Source organism: Nicotiana tabacum, unplaced genomic scaffold (genome assembly GCF_000715075.1).
Source record: "Nicotiana tabacum cultivar K326 unplaced genomic scaffold, ASM71507v2 Un00171, whole genome shotgun sequence".
Taxonomy (NCBI): domain Eukaryota; kingdom Viridiplantae; phylum Streptophyta; class Magnoliopsida; order Solanales; family Solanaceae; genus Nicotiana; species Nicotiana tabacum.
The window spans coordinates 22,209-39,784 of NW_027438409.1; the positions used below are offsets into that span (position 1 = coordinate 22,209).

Genomic DNA, 17,576 nt, shown 5'->3' on the forward strand with positions numbered 1-17,576 from the left:
GTAACAATATCCACAATATTTTACATAATTAAATTATAAAGTAAGGATAAAGAGATGTAGAAATCGATGAGTCTAGCTTCCAACGGTTGTTCCATAAGCTATCTTTGCCTCTAATTGCCAAAACAACTCCTTCAAAAGTGACGTTTTAGGTCTATTTATATGTGTAGGAAAAGACCTAAACGCGTAGGCCAAGTCCTAGTCAAACCAGGAGACGAAATAAGCCTTCAAAGTACGGAATGTGTGCGCCTTAGACCTAGCCTCGCCAGGCTTCATGCGAGCTGAAGCTCGCCCCAGACCTGGCGTCGCCAGCTTCAACGTCTGGTGGAGCTCGCCCCAGGCCTGGCGTCGCCAACCTTAACGCGAGGTGGAAGGCTTGCCCCGCCTGCTCTAACACCTGCTCTAGGCCTAGCTTCGCCATCTTTTCATTTGTCGACTGCTCACTTCTTTCTTTCTTCTTTTCAATTATTTTCGAGCACGCTTTAGACTTTACTTATTCCTTTTGCTCTATTTTCATCTCCAATTCATCTATACATAAAATAGAGTCCATTACGCGCAAATAAAGTGTAATTTATCATTAAAGCATATAAAATGCAAGGCGAATAATGTGCTAAACTATGAAATTATAGCCACACATCAATACCCCACACTTAAACATTGATCATCCTCGAGCAATCAAACTACACTTATAGACACAACCTTTCTAAACAATTCCCTTAACTCATTACACCAAGAATATTTAAAATAGTCTAAGCCCAAAGGTGTAACATCCTCGCCTCAAGATTTTGACTCACAAATACCATGCCTTATTTATAATTCACTCACTTACTCCAACATGGAGGTCAATGACATTACATTTCCCTTATGAATCATGTGCCCTCACCCAATCAAAGAGCTTAGTTCTACACACCATGAATTTTAAGAATGTAGGAACTCAAGATAGGAAAAATTCACTCGCTCTCAGAAATAACATTCATATGCCACACATGATGCACCATAGGCTTGTCCGTAGTGTAATACCCTACTAATCGAGTTCATTCAGTCTAAGATCAAGTAGGACTTTTATTAGTTGTAATGTAGGCTGCGGGTCGGGTAGGATATATTTGAATATGAGTGACTACACCTCCCTTAAGTACTTTAATACATATACCTTAATACAATAGCTCATACTTATGTCAAACCCAACATTCCACCTTCACTTCAAATTATATTACCTCATACTTCTTTAAGCACAAGTATATCACTAGCCACTATTATCAAGAATTATTTTTCATACAATACACTATTATTATTTTTCTCTCTTTTTTCTCTTCAAGTGGCTTTTATTGACATCTTTGTTTTTTCAAGACAATGCACCTTTCTCCTCATTTCAATTGTTCCACTCAAAAGCCAACCTACCACCCCACACTTTAACTTTTACATAATTTATCACCATTCAAGTGCTCATGAGAGGTGACAAGGTTCAAATTTATGGTCAATTCAAACAAAAGGGTACGGCTTGTAATGTGGTTACCAAAAAAACAAGATTATAGGCTCAAAGGGGTTAACTATGATACATAACATTTAGGTGGGTAAACTATATATATCTGTCTTAACAAAGAAATGCCTATATCACTTCCTAGACTGAACAAGACTACTTTTTCATTTTGCACACACACGGGGCAAGTTTTAGACATCAAACGCAATGCACAGAATACCTACAGAACCTCACACAGATATGGCACATAACTCACTCAGGATTGGTTTCATCGCGACACTCTAATACAAGCAGTTAAGCAAAATTAAGAATCTTTGATTTAAGGTACTTATACTAGAGTCAAAAACCGAGCCTAAGCGTCACAACTATAGTACTAACTATTCTCAAGGCATAACAAAGCTAAGAGTTATTGTTGCAATTAAATGCATAGCCCCGTGGTTCCTACTCCTAAAAATTAAAACTAACTACACCCGGTTCAACTAAAAGCCCTTGGAAAAGAACCGCGGCCCAAAGAAAAATCAAGGGGGAATTATACACTACCTACAAGAAAATCTTTTTGGCTTGTTTTTCTTTAGACTTACTTCCCTCAAGAAAACTGTCTAAGAGATCCATCGTAAAACAATCAACTAAAACAACTACGGTACTTACTAAAATAACACAAATAACTAAGCAACACTAATATTTACAAGTCTCCACCCCACACTTAGATCATGCATTATCCTCAATGCATGCACAAAATGACAAAACAAGAAAACTGAGTAGATTGTAAGGAAAAACTCCATGGTCATGCTGCATCGTCGCCCTCATCCTCTGAGGCTTCCCACTCTTAATCTTGTGCTTCCTCCTCATCATCATCATCATCCTCATCATCTGACTGCTCTGGCTCGGCCTCGGACTGCTCAGATGTTTTGACATCCTCATCATCTGGGAGTCTGTATCCATCACCTAGCCCAACCAGTTGCTGAGCATGAGCATTGAGCGGGAACCACTCCTCCAATATGTACCTCTCTGCTATAGTAGTTGGCCGACCCCCTATCATCAGCTGCAAATCCATCATCAAAATGGGCCATAAAACTATCATCACGAGCATTGTGTTTGGCACCTGTCAATGATGGCATGGTAGTCTCTTCCTTCACCCGGATACTAGTGATGTCTGTCTGTCGTATGGGCTGATCGATGATGTGGTTAAACTCTGTCTCCTCCTCAACCTCCTCGTGTCTTAAGAACTGAGTCAAAAAATTGGCAAATGGCATTCGATCAACCATCTTACTCGTTCTTACCAAAGATATTTGGTAGCGAATTAGATGACCCACATTCACCCTTTGACCCGTCATGAGGAAATAGATCGCACAAGTCCTCTCTCGGCTAATGAGCGTGTCATTATTGCACGGTAGGAGTCGTGCATTAATCAGTTTCAACCAAATTTAAGCCTCCGTCCTCATCTTCTTTTTGGGGAACTTCTTGTGCCGATTTGTTTTCTTATCATGGATCCACACTGTCATAGAATTGACACCACATAACGTGTGTCTCAGCTCTCTATATGTAGGACGGCGAATAAAGTAGTCCAATGGCTCCACAGGAACATCCGGAGCACCTAAAAAGTTACATATGGTTGTGGCTGAAAAGTTTATCAACCGTCCACGAATCGACACCAGTTGTTCGGTATCCTATGGATCAAACCCTGCATAGAATTCCCTCACTAGATTGAGATTAATATCCCATGTGTTCTTAAAGACACAGCTCAAACCCAAATCATGGATGCCCCTCCAAATAGCTTGGTACTTTGCTTGCAGTCGGCGTTCATGGATAGCGGCCTCTAGATGTACCTGTTTAGGCCTATAGCGCCTGTACCAATCCTTAGTATGCGGGGGTATGCTTCTGATGCCAAACTCCCATTGGCCTTGGGGTTTGTGGGGCTGCTATAGCTGCCACAACTTGTGCTCATTCACCTCGACTGGAGGTAGCTTCTCCCCATTTTCTCTTCTTTGGGGGAGGTGCGGAGGTCGCCTTTGCTTTAGCCGGAGCAGTGGAAGTAGCCTTTCCTTTGTCGGTGTCTTTTCTCGGAGGCATATTCGTTCCTACACAAGTAATCATCAATCAGTTAAAACTGCATTACGATATAACATACATAGTCTTGCCCAAATTTTCGAGGTTACTCAGACTTCACCTCGTATTTTCTTAACATGAGAATCAAACCGCAACACATGGGTGCTTCCTCCAATTTCGAAGCATCGATCTACCAATGAGGCACCCTACACTTGCGATTTTAACGTGATGCGCGACTACATAACACTAGTCTATTAATCCCGGAGACTCGGGCTCCAATGGGGACAAGGAATGCCATTGAGGCATTATAGCAAACACTTAGCATGCACTAGTGCCATGGAAGTGCTTGTAGGGGTGAGTATGTGTTCATACAATAGCAACACCATTCCTATGGGGTTCATGGGGTTGGTACACACAAACACATTATTACAATGAAGAACAACCCCATTTTGTTTTGTGTCTAATTTCATACCTGCATCCAACTCAAAATTGCAAAGGATAGAGACAAAAACCATACCTTGTATGCTTTAAGAAGAAGGAATTGCCTTTGAATTACCTAATATTGCTTGTCTTCAATGGGGGTTGTGAAGGGAAGGGGTTTAGCAGTGGTAACTGATGTGAGTGTGTGAGAGGGAGGAATTTTTCTTTTGAGCAGTGATTTGCCTTAGATGAATTTGCTTGAGTGTTTGAGGAACTAGGAGAAGTTTGAGTGTTTGCCTTAGGGTTTTATTTTGTTTAGTTTAGGTTGGGCATGTAAGTGGGGGGTTAGAGTAATATAAGGGAACCAAAAAATATTAAAAACAAGTCCGAATTTCCTTACCTGGCAGCACTTGCCTATGTACCTCGCGTAATCCCTCGCCTCGTCTGCTCTAACGCGAGCCTGGGAGCTTGAGGCGCGCGGCTTAACGCGGGAAGTACCTGGACTCAACCCATGCGACGCGAGGCTTAGCGCCTGGTGTACCTGGGCCTTACCCCAGGCGAGGCGAGCTCCTTCGCCAGCTATACCTCGCCTCAGCCCTCGCGAGGTGAGGTCCCCCGCCTGGTTTCCTTCATGTGATGCTGAAAATTCTCCTCGACTTGCCCAAAATCACCTGCAAACTTGTTAGTACCTAAAAACTAAAAGGATAGCTTATGGTAATTACCCGAGAGAGAGAGTTACGAGACATTATATAAGTCGAATTTGCGAGACATTAAATCTTTCATCATTTTGGCATACTTAGGCATCTCCCGCAACGCATCAATCAGTGGAATATTCACCTGTATTTATTTCAACATCTCCATGAATTTCTTATATTGCATGTCCTTCTGATATTTTGCCAATCTCTGCGGGAATGGTGTTGGAGGTCACTTCTTTCCTGTGATTTGAGTTTTATCTTGCTCAGGCACTGCTTCTACTATCGTTTCTTGTGCTACCTCAGTCTCCTTCGCGACCTCTTTTTCTTTGCTTGTGCTCTCTTGTGCATGTTGTACCGTCACCTCAGTTAACCATGTTGAATCATCTATCTCAATGGGTACTGGCACAAGTGTTTCAGTGGGTCGGCTTTCGCGAGCAATCTCTTGCTCCAGATCTAGGTCTCTACCATTTCGTAGACTCACTGCCATAAGCTATTTCGGGCCCTGATCTTTTGGATTGACTTGTGTGTCTGCAGGTAATGTCCTTTGGGTATGATTGTTTAGAGCCACACAAATCTGTCCTAATTGAATCTCAGTACCCTTTATCGCTGATTCATGTGAGTCCACTCTCTCTTGCATTTTTCCAGTGGACCCAATCAGTTGTTGTAACATTTTGTTGTTGCTGTCCAGCATTCCCTTAAGTTCAGCGAACTCATCATCTTGTCTCACAGTCTGTTGTTGTTGAGGTTGTTGATAAGCTAGCTGCTGATTTTGCTGGTTGTAAGCTTGTTGCCTTTGGTAAGGCACCACTTGACCCTGTGGTCGTATAGCTCCAGGATTGTTGCTGTTATTGTACTGCTGCTGTGCTGGTCTATATTGTTGATTAAGTTGTCCCCAATTCTGACCACCTTGTTTCTGTCCCCCATAGTTGGCCACATAGTTCATATCTTCCTGATAGTGCTGGTTCTCACCTTCCGCACTCCAGGAGCATGCATATGATTGGTTAATGCATGGTGTACATAAGCCCTCATTAGTCACATCAACTATGTGTACTTGTTACTTCTGGCCTGATTCATCGATCTTCTTGGTGAGGATACTCATTTGTGTTATCAGAGTGGCCATACTTTCGGCTATAGAGTTGTTTGGGTCCAAAGCCATAAAGTGAACTACAGGAGTGATCGTAGAGTCTCTTGTCATCCATCTTGAGTTTTGAGCCATTTTATCGAGTAGGATCTTGCATTCTCTGAATGATTTGCTAAAAAATGCCCCACCCGCTGAAACATCAACATTGGCCTTTAAGTTGTCTACCAATCTTATGTAAAACCTCTGCCCCAACATTTGCTCTGGAATGCCATGATGCAGACACTTAACTAGCATACCTTTGAACCTCTCCCACGTTTCTTGTAGTGTTTCTGTTGGTCTTTGCCTGAAGCTCAATATCTCATCAATTTGTTTTGCAGACTTATTGCGTGGGCAGAACTTGTTTACAAATTGCTTGTCTAATTCCTCCCAAGTAGTGATGGAGTTTATGGGGAGTGAATTAAGCCAAGTCTGAGCCTCTCCCGTCACCGATAATGGAAACAATAATAGCTTTATTGCTTCCGGTGTCACATTAGTTTGCCTTTGTGTGTATTATTGCTTTCGGTGTCACATTAAGCGGTCGTTGCCTTTTTCAGATGCTGCTGAGGATCTTCAATGTACGACCCTAAAAACAGTCCCTTGTTCTGCAACAAATATAGCATGTTATTTGTGATTTGAAATGATTCCGCTTGGATTTGAGGGACTGCAATTATGGTTGCCAGATTTTCGGCGGTGGGTTGTGCCCAATCATACAAGGCTGCTACTGACACAAGAGGCATCACACCCTGATTGTTTGGTTTATTCGCATTGTTTATGTTGTTGATTGGATTTTCTATTACGTCATCCATGTCTGGTTCGATTTGGTCTGTCGAGTTTTGTTGTTGTTTGCCTTTCTTGTTTGCATGATTTAGTGCCTTGAAAACTTTCTCAGGATCTGATAATGCTTCAAGCAATTCATTAGTTCTCGAGGAGTTCCTAGGCATGCACTTGTAACACCCAAGACTACAAACGTTAAAATTTCAATGTATTTGGTTTAAAATGAAGAAAATTGACTACACTAAGAATTCTAGCACTTCTTTTAGCTACAATTAATACACCGTCAATTCCCCAATAACAACGCCAAAATTTGATCATACCCAACTATGCCTTATAAAAAGGACTAAGCGGTCGTTGCAAATATATTCCGGCTAATAAGTCCGAAGTCGAATCCCACAGGGAATTAACCTATCAAACTAGCTACTAGACTCGCACGAACTCACGCAATCAATCTTCAGAAATATTTAAGTAACAATTTGGATGTTTACTAACTAAATATTACTTAATGAAAGTGCAACAATTAATAACTAACTACTAACGGGTTGTAGACAAGAATTGGAATGATCTAAGGTTGTGATTTTCCCTATTGTCGGAATCTTTTGCGTAACATTTTCTATAAATTCGCCTAAGTCTTCTCTATCGATTATGAGCACTCTGACTGTCGTAACTCTCTCCCGAGTAATTACCATAATTTACTAGATATATTTTCCCGAATTAAGCTAGCTGGCATTAAGTATGGCTCACTCGGATCGCACCAAGGTTTCGTTATCTCTAATCTCACCTTTAAACCCTTCGTATTGATCCCTCATATACGTTAGAAATGATGTTGTTCAACAACTATCTAAATATTCACTCTCTTCCGAGTAATACATACTAAATAGGCACAGCCAATTGAAAGCCCTTCAATTAACCACAATAATATTATAGTTGAACAAATAGAAAAAATACTACGGCAAATCTATATTAACATAACAGGAAAATCATCTTTCAATAGGTTCCATCAAAACCCTAGATTAGGAGTTTAACTACTCATGCTCATAGTAACAATATCCACAATATTTTGCATAATTAAATTACAAAGTAAGGTTAAAGGGATATAGAAATCGATGAGTCTAGCTTTCAACGGTTGTTCCACAAGCTATCCTTGCCTCCAATTGCCAAAAAACTCCTTCAAAAGTGGCATTTTAGGTCTATTGATATGTGTAGGAAAAGACCTAAATGCATAGGCCAAGTCCTAGTCAAACCAGAAGACGAAATAAGCCTTCAAAGTTCGAAATGTGCGCGTCTCAGACCTGGCCTCGCGAGGCTTCACGCGAGCTGAAGCTCGCCCCAGACCTGTCACGACCCAATTTCCCCTCCGTTTGGGTATCATGATGGCACCTAGTCTTAGGGACTAGGTAAGCCTAACAATAATTGAAACAACAACATTATTTAAACAGAATATCTTAAAATTTCCAAAAACCGGTACAAGTCATAAGCTCTATAGAGTGTTTGCTAGAAAATTACTAAATACAATTGTCCAGAAATAAGAATAAACAGTGCAAAACGAAAACTTGAAGGTGACTCCGAAGCCTGCGAACACAGCCGCAGGTTTACCTTGAGTCTCTGCAGCAACAGTCCACACAACTAGCTAACGAACAAATACCTGGATCTACACAAAAAATGTACAGAAGTGTAGAATAAGCACATCACGGCGGTGCCCAGTAAGTATCAAGATTAACCTCGGTGGAGTAGTGACGAGTAACAGTCAAGACACCCACTGGTCTAATAAACTAAACATGTATAAGTATATGAACATCAGAAATATGATGTCTACATAAAGACTATGCAATATGGCTCACAATACCGTAGTGGCAATAAGAAAGAAAACAACAAGTATCAGTGGAATACCATAAAAATGACATAGAAAAGTGAATGGCACACAACCTAAATCCGAAATCACAAATACAGCAAGGACAAGTAATAACTCAGCAACTACAACCGCTTTTACATTAGGTTTTAGTCAACAACTCCACGAGGTACCGAACCTCGGACAAATCACAACTCACGGGTCTCAATACCTGAACCCTAACACTTGGCATCCTGTGCCCTCATAACACCTCATAACCGCACTGACGACTCACGTGCCAATAGAGCCATTCTCACATAGAAGGCAAGTAAACAAGGGTGAGCATCTATGCTCAACAATATCAAGAACACCTCTTATCCGATAAGAGTGCTTAACTACGTGTATGCTTGTGCAAGTGTCTTACTATAGTCTATATCAGCAAATAAGCATAAGGAAAAAGAACGGACATCACGTAAAATATTGTCTCACAGCTTTTACAAGATAAAGCTCACACATGTACGTATACCACTACACAAATATCAACAACAAGAATGCCCCCAGGCCACAAATCATCACAAATCAATCCCTCACACAACCCACCTTATCTCGCTACATGTGCAGTAGTAACATAAATGCCCGCCTTATCTCGCCACACCTGCATAATAATGTTTTCACCTTGTCTCGCCACATGCGCAACCCACACACACATATATATATATACACACACACACACACACACACACATATATATATATATATATATACACATATCCCGCCTTGTCACGCCGCATGTGCAAATATCAATGGTAACAATAGCATGGCAGAAACCTCGTGCAACCCCATAATAACAACCGCACGGCAGAAACCTCGTGCATCATAATAATAACAACTGCACGGCAGAAACCTCGTGCATCACCACAACAAGTACAACAGCAACAATGACAATAATACAAAGTACGACAAGTAAATAAACACAAGAACTTTAATTCACAACGAAATGGTAGAACCAATTCACAAGGAATAACCACAATAAAAATGCTAGGCGTAAAGAGAACAGCTCAACAAAGGGAAAACTAATGCGTAGCAACGATCCCACAATATACACTTCAACAACAGGGAAGCTAATACAAATCAAATAATTCCAAATAAAACAAGTCGTCTAAGATATAGGATATCTAAACTTCTTTAAAGGTTGAGGAAATTACAAAGGATATTAGACAATTCAATTAAGGTTAAGCAGCGAAAAAATAATCATAACCTCAATTAAGACTGAACAATTATAGGATGAAATAATATTAATTCCAAATAAAGATAAGCAGTTATGAAAAGATAGCATGGCTATAAATGAGATAACAACTTCAATTAAGGCACATATGAATCAAGCAACAATAATAGTGGATCATGAAGCAATTGATTCTAATTAAGCAGGTAGGTGTAAATCTAGTAAATTAGATATATAATCATAACAAGAACAACTGCATATTCAACGAATACAAGGACCTAAGAATCCAAAAGGCCAACTTTTCACAAATAAGTCCGTCCACGCACTCGTTACCTCGTGTACACGGACTACAATCAACATAGAAGACTATAATCCTAAGAAAAAATTCCCCTCACAAGGTTAGGCAAGATACTTACCTCAAAGAAGACAGACCGATACTCAAAAATAAACTTCTCGGGTGAAATGACCTCCGGACGGCTCAAATCTAAAAAAAATTATTTCAAAGCACAAATAAAACTCATACAAAAATCGACCCCGGGCCCACACCTCGGAACCCATCAAATTTTATAAAACCCGAACACCCATTCCGATATGAGTCCAACCATACAAAAATTATCAAATTCCGATACCATTTCGTCCCTCAAATCATGATTTTTTTTCATTTTGGAAATTTTCTTCAAAAACCAACATTTTTCTCAACTCAAAACACAAATTAAATGATAAAAATAAAGATAAAATCACGAAATATAATAAATTCTAGGTGAAGAACACTTATCCAATCGATTTGCTTGAAAAACCCACAAAGAATCGCTCAAAACCGAGCTGTAGAACTCCAAAAATGGTGAAAATGGCAAACCCTCGGAATAGAGGACTTTATATTTTGCCTAGGTGTTTTGTGCATCGCGAACGCGGAGAAAGGAACGCGTTCGCGAAGAAGAAAAACAAAAGTTGCCCAGTTGTTCTTCGCGAACGCGACAACATGTCCGCGAATGCGGAGAGGAAAAATATGATGGCCCAACGACTGCTCTTCGCGAACGCGTGAAGTAGTACGCGAACACGAAGAGTGTAATAGAATAGCTACGCGAACGCGTAAGCGACATGCGAGCGCAAAGAGAAAAATGATCACCAGTGTCCAGGGCCTGGTTTGCACTTCGCAAACGCGAGATAGGGAATGCGAGCGCGAAGAAGAGGGTGACAGAACTTCACGAACGCGAGAGGGTGACTACGAATGCGAAGAGGAAATATTTCACCCTCAAAAATAACACTACGCGAACGCGAAGGCAAGGACGCGAACGCGATGAAGGAAACCAGATAACAAATAACAACAGTTCAAAATAGGGGGAAATGACCCGTAGCCCATCCGAAACTCACCCGAGGCCCCCGGGACCCCGTCTAAACATACCAACAAGTTCGATAACCTAACACGGACTCGCTCGAGGTCTCAAATCACATCAGACAATGACGAAAATATAAATCGCACCACGAATCGAACTTATGAACTTTCAAAACTTCCAACTTTGAAAACTCATGCCGAAACCAATCTAACCAACCCGGAATGACGTCAAATTTTGCAGGAAAGTCCCAAATAACATAACGGAACTGTTCCAACTCTCGGAATCGCATTCCGACCCTGATATCAAAAAGTCTACTTCCGGTCAAAATCTCCAAAAATTTAACTTTTGTCATTTTAAGCCTAAATCAACTACAGACCTCAAATTCACAGTACAGACACGCTTCTAAGTCCAAAATTACCAAAAGGAGCTAACGGAACCGATGAAACTCCATTCCGGAGTCGTCTTCACACAGTTCTGACTACGGTCCAAATCCTAAGACTTAAGCTTCCGTTTTAGGGACTAAGTATCCCAAATCACTTTGGATCATCCGGTAACTGAATTCAACCACGTACGCAAGTCAAATACACATAATATGAAGCTGTTCAAGACCTTATACCACCGAACGGAGCTTAAATTCTCAAAATGACCGGCCGGGTCGTTATAAGACCTGGCGTCGCCAGCTTCAACGCCCGGTGGAGCCCGCCCCAGGCCTGGCGTCGCCAGCCTTAATGCGAGGTGGAAGGCTCGCCCCGCCTGCTCTAGGCCTGACTTTGCCATCTTTTTATTTGTCGGCTGCTCATTTCTTTCTTTCTTCTTTTCAATTGTTTTCGAGCACGCTTTAGACTTTACTTATTTCTTTTGCTCTACTTTCATATCCAATTTACCTACACATAAAATAGACTCCATTACGCGCAAATAAAGTATAATTTATCATTAAAGCATATATAATGCAAGGCTAATAATGTGTTAAACTATGAAATTATAGCCACACATCATTTATTAACTGCACCTAGTTCCTTCAAACTAAAGAAACCATTGCTTGGATATTTCCAATTGTTGTTTGAGTTCCTGTTTAACTCCTTGATTTGACATGCTTCGCCCAAAAAAGTGCCATTTTTGATGAGTTTATATTTATACACAAGTAGGATAATTAGTATATAGATAATCACATTATACTTCAACAATTTTAACCTTTAAATACAAAATTCCAAAAAAATTATTGATTTTTGAACCTTTATTAGTGCAAAATCCAGGATCAATTCATGATTTTTGAATTCACATTTTATTTCAGTAATTTTTAACCTTTAAGTACAAAATTCAGAAAAAATTACTGGTTTTTAAACCTTTGCTAGTGCAAAATCCAAGAACGATTTATGGTTTTTGAATTCACATTAAATTCAGCAATTGAGAGCTACTTCTTCAGGTCATTAATCGTTCCTGGAGTTGTTCCGTATTTAGATAGAGGTATCCAAACTTGTATTTTTATATTAATAAGTAGCTAATTTGCCATGACAATTTAAAATATGACTAAGCTTTAATAGCCGACCTAAAAAGTGTACTATTTACTACTCGTTCTAGTTTATTTGAACCTATTTTCTTTTTGGTCTGTTTCAAAAAGAATGATCCATTTCTAGATTTGGAAACAGTGTAGCTTAAACTTCCAATTCTACCCTTAATAAGAAACTTTTATAACCACACAAATACTCTGAACCCCTTTTTTATTTGTTTAGGATCAAAAATTTCAAAATTATTCATTTTTTCTTGAATTTTGTGTCCTTGGAAAGGAGGGAGCACTAATTTCTTACTAAAACTCTTCAAATCAGTAAACTTTGTATTTTATTTGTCTCTTGAAATCTACCACTAAGATTGTTAACGCTACAACCTACGACTTACTCCCCCCCCCCCCCCCAAAAAAAAAAAAAAAACCCCGACCTATACCACCACCCTTACACCTCCCCCTGCTACAGACCTCTCCTTATCCTCACCATCATAGCCCCACCCCCTCATCAGAATGCTGCTTAAATTAATCAATTAAAGATCTTGCCCATTGAAGCAACAGTGTTTTGTTGATCTCCAGTGAAGTGTCAGTATCAAGTTCTTCTGATTTGTGGTAATTTATCTTAATCTTGACGGTACTGTATATTTTGAAGTAATTTTTCTGTATTTTTAAGCTTGTGGGTATTGTGAATTCTGTTAATTTGATTAATGGGGTTTCTTTTCCATAGATTTTTAAAGGTTGTTGGGTAAGATCGGGTTGTGGACTGTGGTTGACCTGTTGAAAAGTTGGTGCCCAAAATAGATCTTTCTCATTGTTTCACTTTTTTTTCTTAATAATAACTTCCTTTTCTTGTTTATAACATTTTTATTTGCTTAAAAGATAAATTGTTTAGTATTGAAATGAAATAGCTCAGAGGATTCATATAGCAGAACTGATTGATATTGATAAGACTTGGGAAGAAAAAATGTAGACTTGTTTCTTGTATGATGCTGGAAATGGGAATGTGGGTTTGGTTCTTGTTAGAGTGTTCCACATTTGTTGAAGAAATATGTTGTTATCTCCTTATATAATCTTAGATAATTCTTACCTCATGAGCTAAATTTTGGAGCCGAGTCTTCCACACGCCAGTGATTAGATGAAAACTGCTTGCATTCTGTGGTTTCCGTGCAACCATAATGGCATTCCGTGGTCCATTGTTCTTAACAATTTTTTGCAGGTTGGGTTTAAAAACTACTACGTATGTGTTTAGTTGGGAATGGAATTAGAATGGTTTGAAGTTTTGAGTAGGAAAATTCAAATTTGGAGAAACTTAGGGGATTAATCAGTGTTATCAAAGGCGAAAATCTCTAAAAAGCGTTGTAGGTTTATTAGGGCTTTAAGCGCAAAGCGTACTTAAAGTGTGGGCTTTAGTAAAAAAAGGAGCAGCTACGGGAAAAAATATAATATATTTGTAATTCAAGAACAAAGTAACAAATTCATTTATAATGTTTTCCTTTACAGCTAATACATATATTTTCTAATTTGTTTAGTGCCTCTTGATTCCCGATAGAACTCATGGGCAATGAGGCGCATGTCTTAGTGCCTTGCCTTACACTGAACCGCAGCTTAAGCGAGGCGAAGCGCCCTCCCTAAGCTTTTATGAGCTTCAGGGCATAAGTGCGCCTTAAATGAGCTTTTGACAACACTAGGACTAATTTGGTGAATATCGAAGTGTTCTCTGACATTGCTAAAGATATGGTTAAATAATTTTAGATTATCAGTTGTGACTTCTTTTGGTAGTTAACTTCTTTTGGCGGCCATCTTTCAGTGATGTGCTACTATGTAATGATCAAATCTGCTTTTGTCCATTATTTATCTGGGGAAATTTTTTTAGAATTCTAAAGCTTCAAGAGAAAGGCTAGCTCTTATATAAATAGCATCATTCAGAACCCTCTTAACTGTTAGTAATATCTGAACAATATCTTCTTACTAATTAGCATGACCCCTGCGCAAGGATGACATGCACCAATCGAGAAGTTAAAAGTTATTTCCGTGAAGTGATATTGTTGGATCGAAATGCAAGATATGGGTTTTACCATTTGTTTCAGTTGCGTTTTCCCTGCATTCCGTGCTCTTTCTCCCTTGTTTCCAGTATTCCCCTTTAGGAAACTCTTTGAGTTGCCTTTCTGTGATTTGCCATTAATGTTTGATTTCTATATCATTAAATTTACTAAATCAGCTAAATGTTTTGATCTGATAATTTCTTTCTTTCTATTATTTTCAAGCCTGCTGCACATCACGGTTTAGTGGATCACCTCAACAGAAATTCAAGCCGTCTAGTGTATGGCTTGCATTTACAAACTAGCAAATAATGGGCAGCAGTCGATTTCCAAAGCGCTATTTAATTGTATTTTTGACCTTCATCTGCACTTCTGTCTGCTACATAGAGCGGGTGGGCTTCTCTATTGCGTATACTGCTGCTGCTGATGCTGCAGGAGTAAATCAGACTAGCAAAGGTGTAATTCTGTCAACCTTTTATTATGGATACGCATGTTCACAAGTACCTGGTGGTTGGGCAGCTCAAAAAATCGGTGGACGGCGTGTACTCCTCCTTTCTTTTCTTTTATGGTCTTTGACATGTGCTTTTGTACCACTTGACCCAAACCGAACAATGGTCCTGGTAATAGCCCGCTTGCTTGTTGGTGTGGCCCAAGGTTTCATTTTTCCATCCATACACACTGTCCTTGCACAGTGGGTACCACCACATGAAAGATCTAGATCTGTTTCCTTTACAACTTCTGGAATGTACTTAGGTGCAGCTACGGGGATGCTTATGCTTCCTACTCTGGTGAAGTATAGGGGCCCTCAGTCAGTGTTTCTTGCTGAAGCGGCTTTAGGTGCAATGTGGTCTCTACTCTGGTTCAGTTATGCAGTTGATCCACCTCGTTCTGAGCACCCAAAAGCAACTGCGTCGGGCTTTGGGGAATCCCTGCTGCCCATGAAAGGGAGTTCAAAGATGAAAGTAGAGAATGGAGTACATTCCACCAAAAGTCCAACTATCCCATGGAAACGAATCGTCATGAGCTTACCAGTTTGGGCAATCGTCGTGAATAATTTCACATTTCATTATGCTCTTTATGTGCTCATGAACTGGCTTCCTACGTACTTTGAATTGGGTCTCGAGATCAGCCTTCAAGAAATGGGTTCTTCCAAGATGATGCCCTACCTTAACATGTTTATATTCTCAAATATTGGTGGAGTGATTGCGGATCACTTAGTCACGAGGAGAATCTTGTCTATAACTAAAACCAGAAAACTGTTAAACACAGTGGGTTTCATTGTAGCTTCTCTTGCGTTAATGGCTCTTCCTTATTTTAGAACATCTGGCGGCGCTCTGTTTTGTTCCTCTGTGGCTCTTGGTTTCTTGGCGCTAGGAAGAGCCGGTTTTGCAGTTAATCACATGGATATAGCTCCAAGATATGCTGGAATTATTATGGGAGTTTCAAATACAGCTGGTACATTAGCTGGTATCGTTGGAGTTGATCTCACTGGTCGACTACTGGAAGCTGCTAAAGACGCCCAGTTGGATCTGACAAATCCAGAAAGCTGGACAGCAGTGTTTTCCATTCCGGGGTTGCTCTGCATTTTTAGTTCTTTTGTTTTTCTAGCACTGTCAACAGGGGAGAGAATTTTCGACTAAGGCTTTCTGCATGTATATTGCGGTTTATCTTTCTTATTCTTGGAAGAAGCAGTTCAAGGAGGAAGTATACATAGTCTAGGATTTGCAGTTCAAACTCGAAGGCTGTCGGAAATAGTAAGTAGCTCTATTGAGGTTATTCTTACATTTTAACCTGAGTTCTTTGAAGTCTGCTGATTGCTGAAGATTAATTCATAAGGTTCTATCTGCATACATTTGCCAGCTTAATCGACTGATTCTTCAATATTTTCAAGCTGTGGTTTTTTACTGAGCTGATTTTACATATATTGGTTATTTGTGGTAGTTCAACAAGTTAACAGCATATTAGATTTCTTTATGGTGTTAAAGGGTGCATACTTCAACTTCTTTTATATCTTAATAAATATAATGCTCATCCTATTTTTGTCAGGCGATGCGAATATCAGAAAGTATTTCATGTATCATAGTTGCCAAAATAAAATGGTCAGGTACTTCCATTTTGGTTCTGTGAACTGTAATATTAGATTTGTATCAATTGTTAATGAATTGAACTCCTTTTTGACACAGAACTCTGGTTCTGTACTTTGCAAAAGTGTAATTTTCCCTTCTTGAACTACATTTTCTCTTCTTTTTCATTTGCGTGTCTAAGTTTTGCACTAAGCGAAATAGGCACGCGCACGGGTAGAGTCTGCCTGAGTCGTGTGGCCCCAGGTAACGCCTAGTTTAGTGTAGCACCTGTGTTCCGCCTTCTCCTTGCCTTGCCGAGTTTTGCTTCTGATCTCTCTCTGAGCCTCTAGTTCGTTACCTTCTACTCCCGATCTTCTCCCTCAGCTGCTACTGGATATCGACCTAAGAGATACTAGACCAGGTGCGAGAGGAACTACCTTCTAATATTGATATGGTTGTGCCCAAAGGAACAACTCAGTGACAAAGATATCGCGATGTGAACTTTAGTACACGAGTTTAAATCTCAATGACCTTATGGAAAATGCTACGCCGTCCTACTTTACGTCAGGTGAAATTCCATGATATTGTCCTGAAGTTTCATACGTGGAATTTGAAACTTCATGTCAGTGGCTAGTTTTCAATTACATGACTGAAAAGTGGCTAGCCTGCACTATTATTACCAGTCCGAAACCAAAATGTGGTTCTTTTGGACTCAAACTACCGAAATGTGTGGGAAAAAAAGATGGTAACCAAAATATGTATAACGCTCTTTTAAAGGGCGCTATACCTTTAACGGGCAAACGGCCGTTATAGGTATACCGCCCTTATACATATTTTGGTTACCATATCTTTTTTCCACACATTTTCCAAAAGAACCTCCTATTATTACTACATAGGAAAGGATCAAGATTGATTAGCCTACACTATTGCTTTTGCTATAAGTAGAAAGCAATTGATTTGGTGGGGGATAAATTCCAAAAGTGGAAAGATATTTGCATTACTTATTTGACACAAATTTGGAAAGATATTTGTCTCTTTAATTGGTGGCCATTAATTACATTAG

The 17,576-nt window shown here is 39.7% G+C and overlaps 1 protein-coding gene and 1 non-coding gene across 3 annotated transcripts; both read left to right on the plus strand.

Annotated features, from left to right (window-relative positions):
• Positions 1-5,981: 5,981 nt before the first annotated feature.
• On the plus strand, positions 5,982-6,088 carry LOC142179018 (small nucleolar RNA R71). Its single transcript, XR_012707172.1, has one exon. It is a non-coding gene; the product is annotated as a small nucleolar RNA R71 (small nucleolar RNA).
• A 6,687-nt stretch (positions 6,089-12,775) lies between these two features.
• LOC107760023 (putative anion transporter 5) lies at positions 12,776-16,680 on the plus strand. 2 transcript variants are annotated; one of them, XR_012707171.1, is made up of 3 exons: positions 12,840-13,023; positions 14,676-16,204; positions 16,497-16,680. XR_012707171.1 is itself a non-coding variant. In XM_016578043.2 (2 exons), the coding sequence occupies exon 2, from the start codon at positions 14,762-14,764 to the stop codon at positions 16,088-16,090; it is 1,329 nt and encodes a 442-aa protein (XP_016433529.1). In that variant the 5' UTR covers positions 12,776-13,023; positions 14,676-14,761; the 3' UTR covers positions 16,091-16,680. The 2 variants fall into 2 exon arrangements, 1 of the variants encoding a protein (XP_016433529.1); XM_016578043.2 differs by having other exon boundaries at positions 12,776-13,023; positions 14,676-16,680.
• Positions 16,681-17,576: the final 896 nt, after the last annotated feature.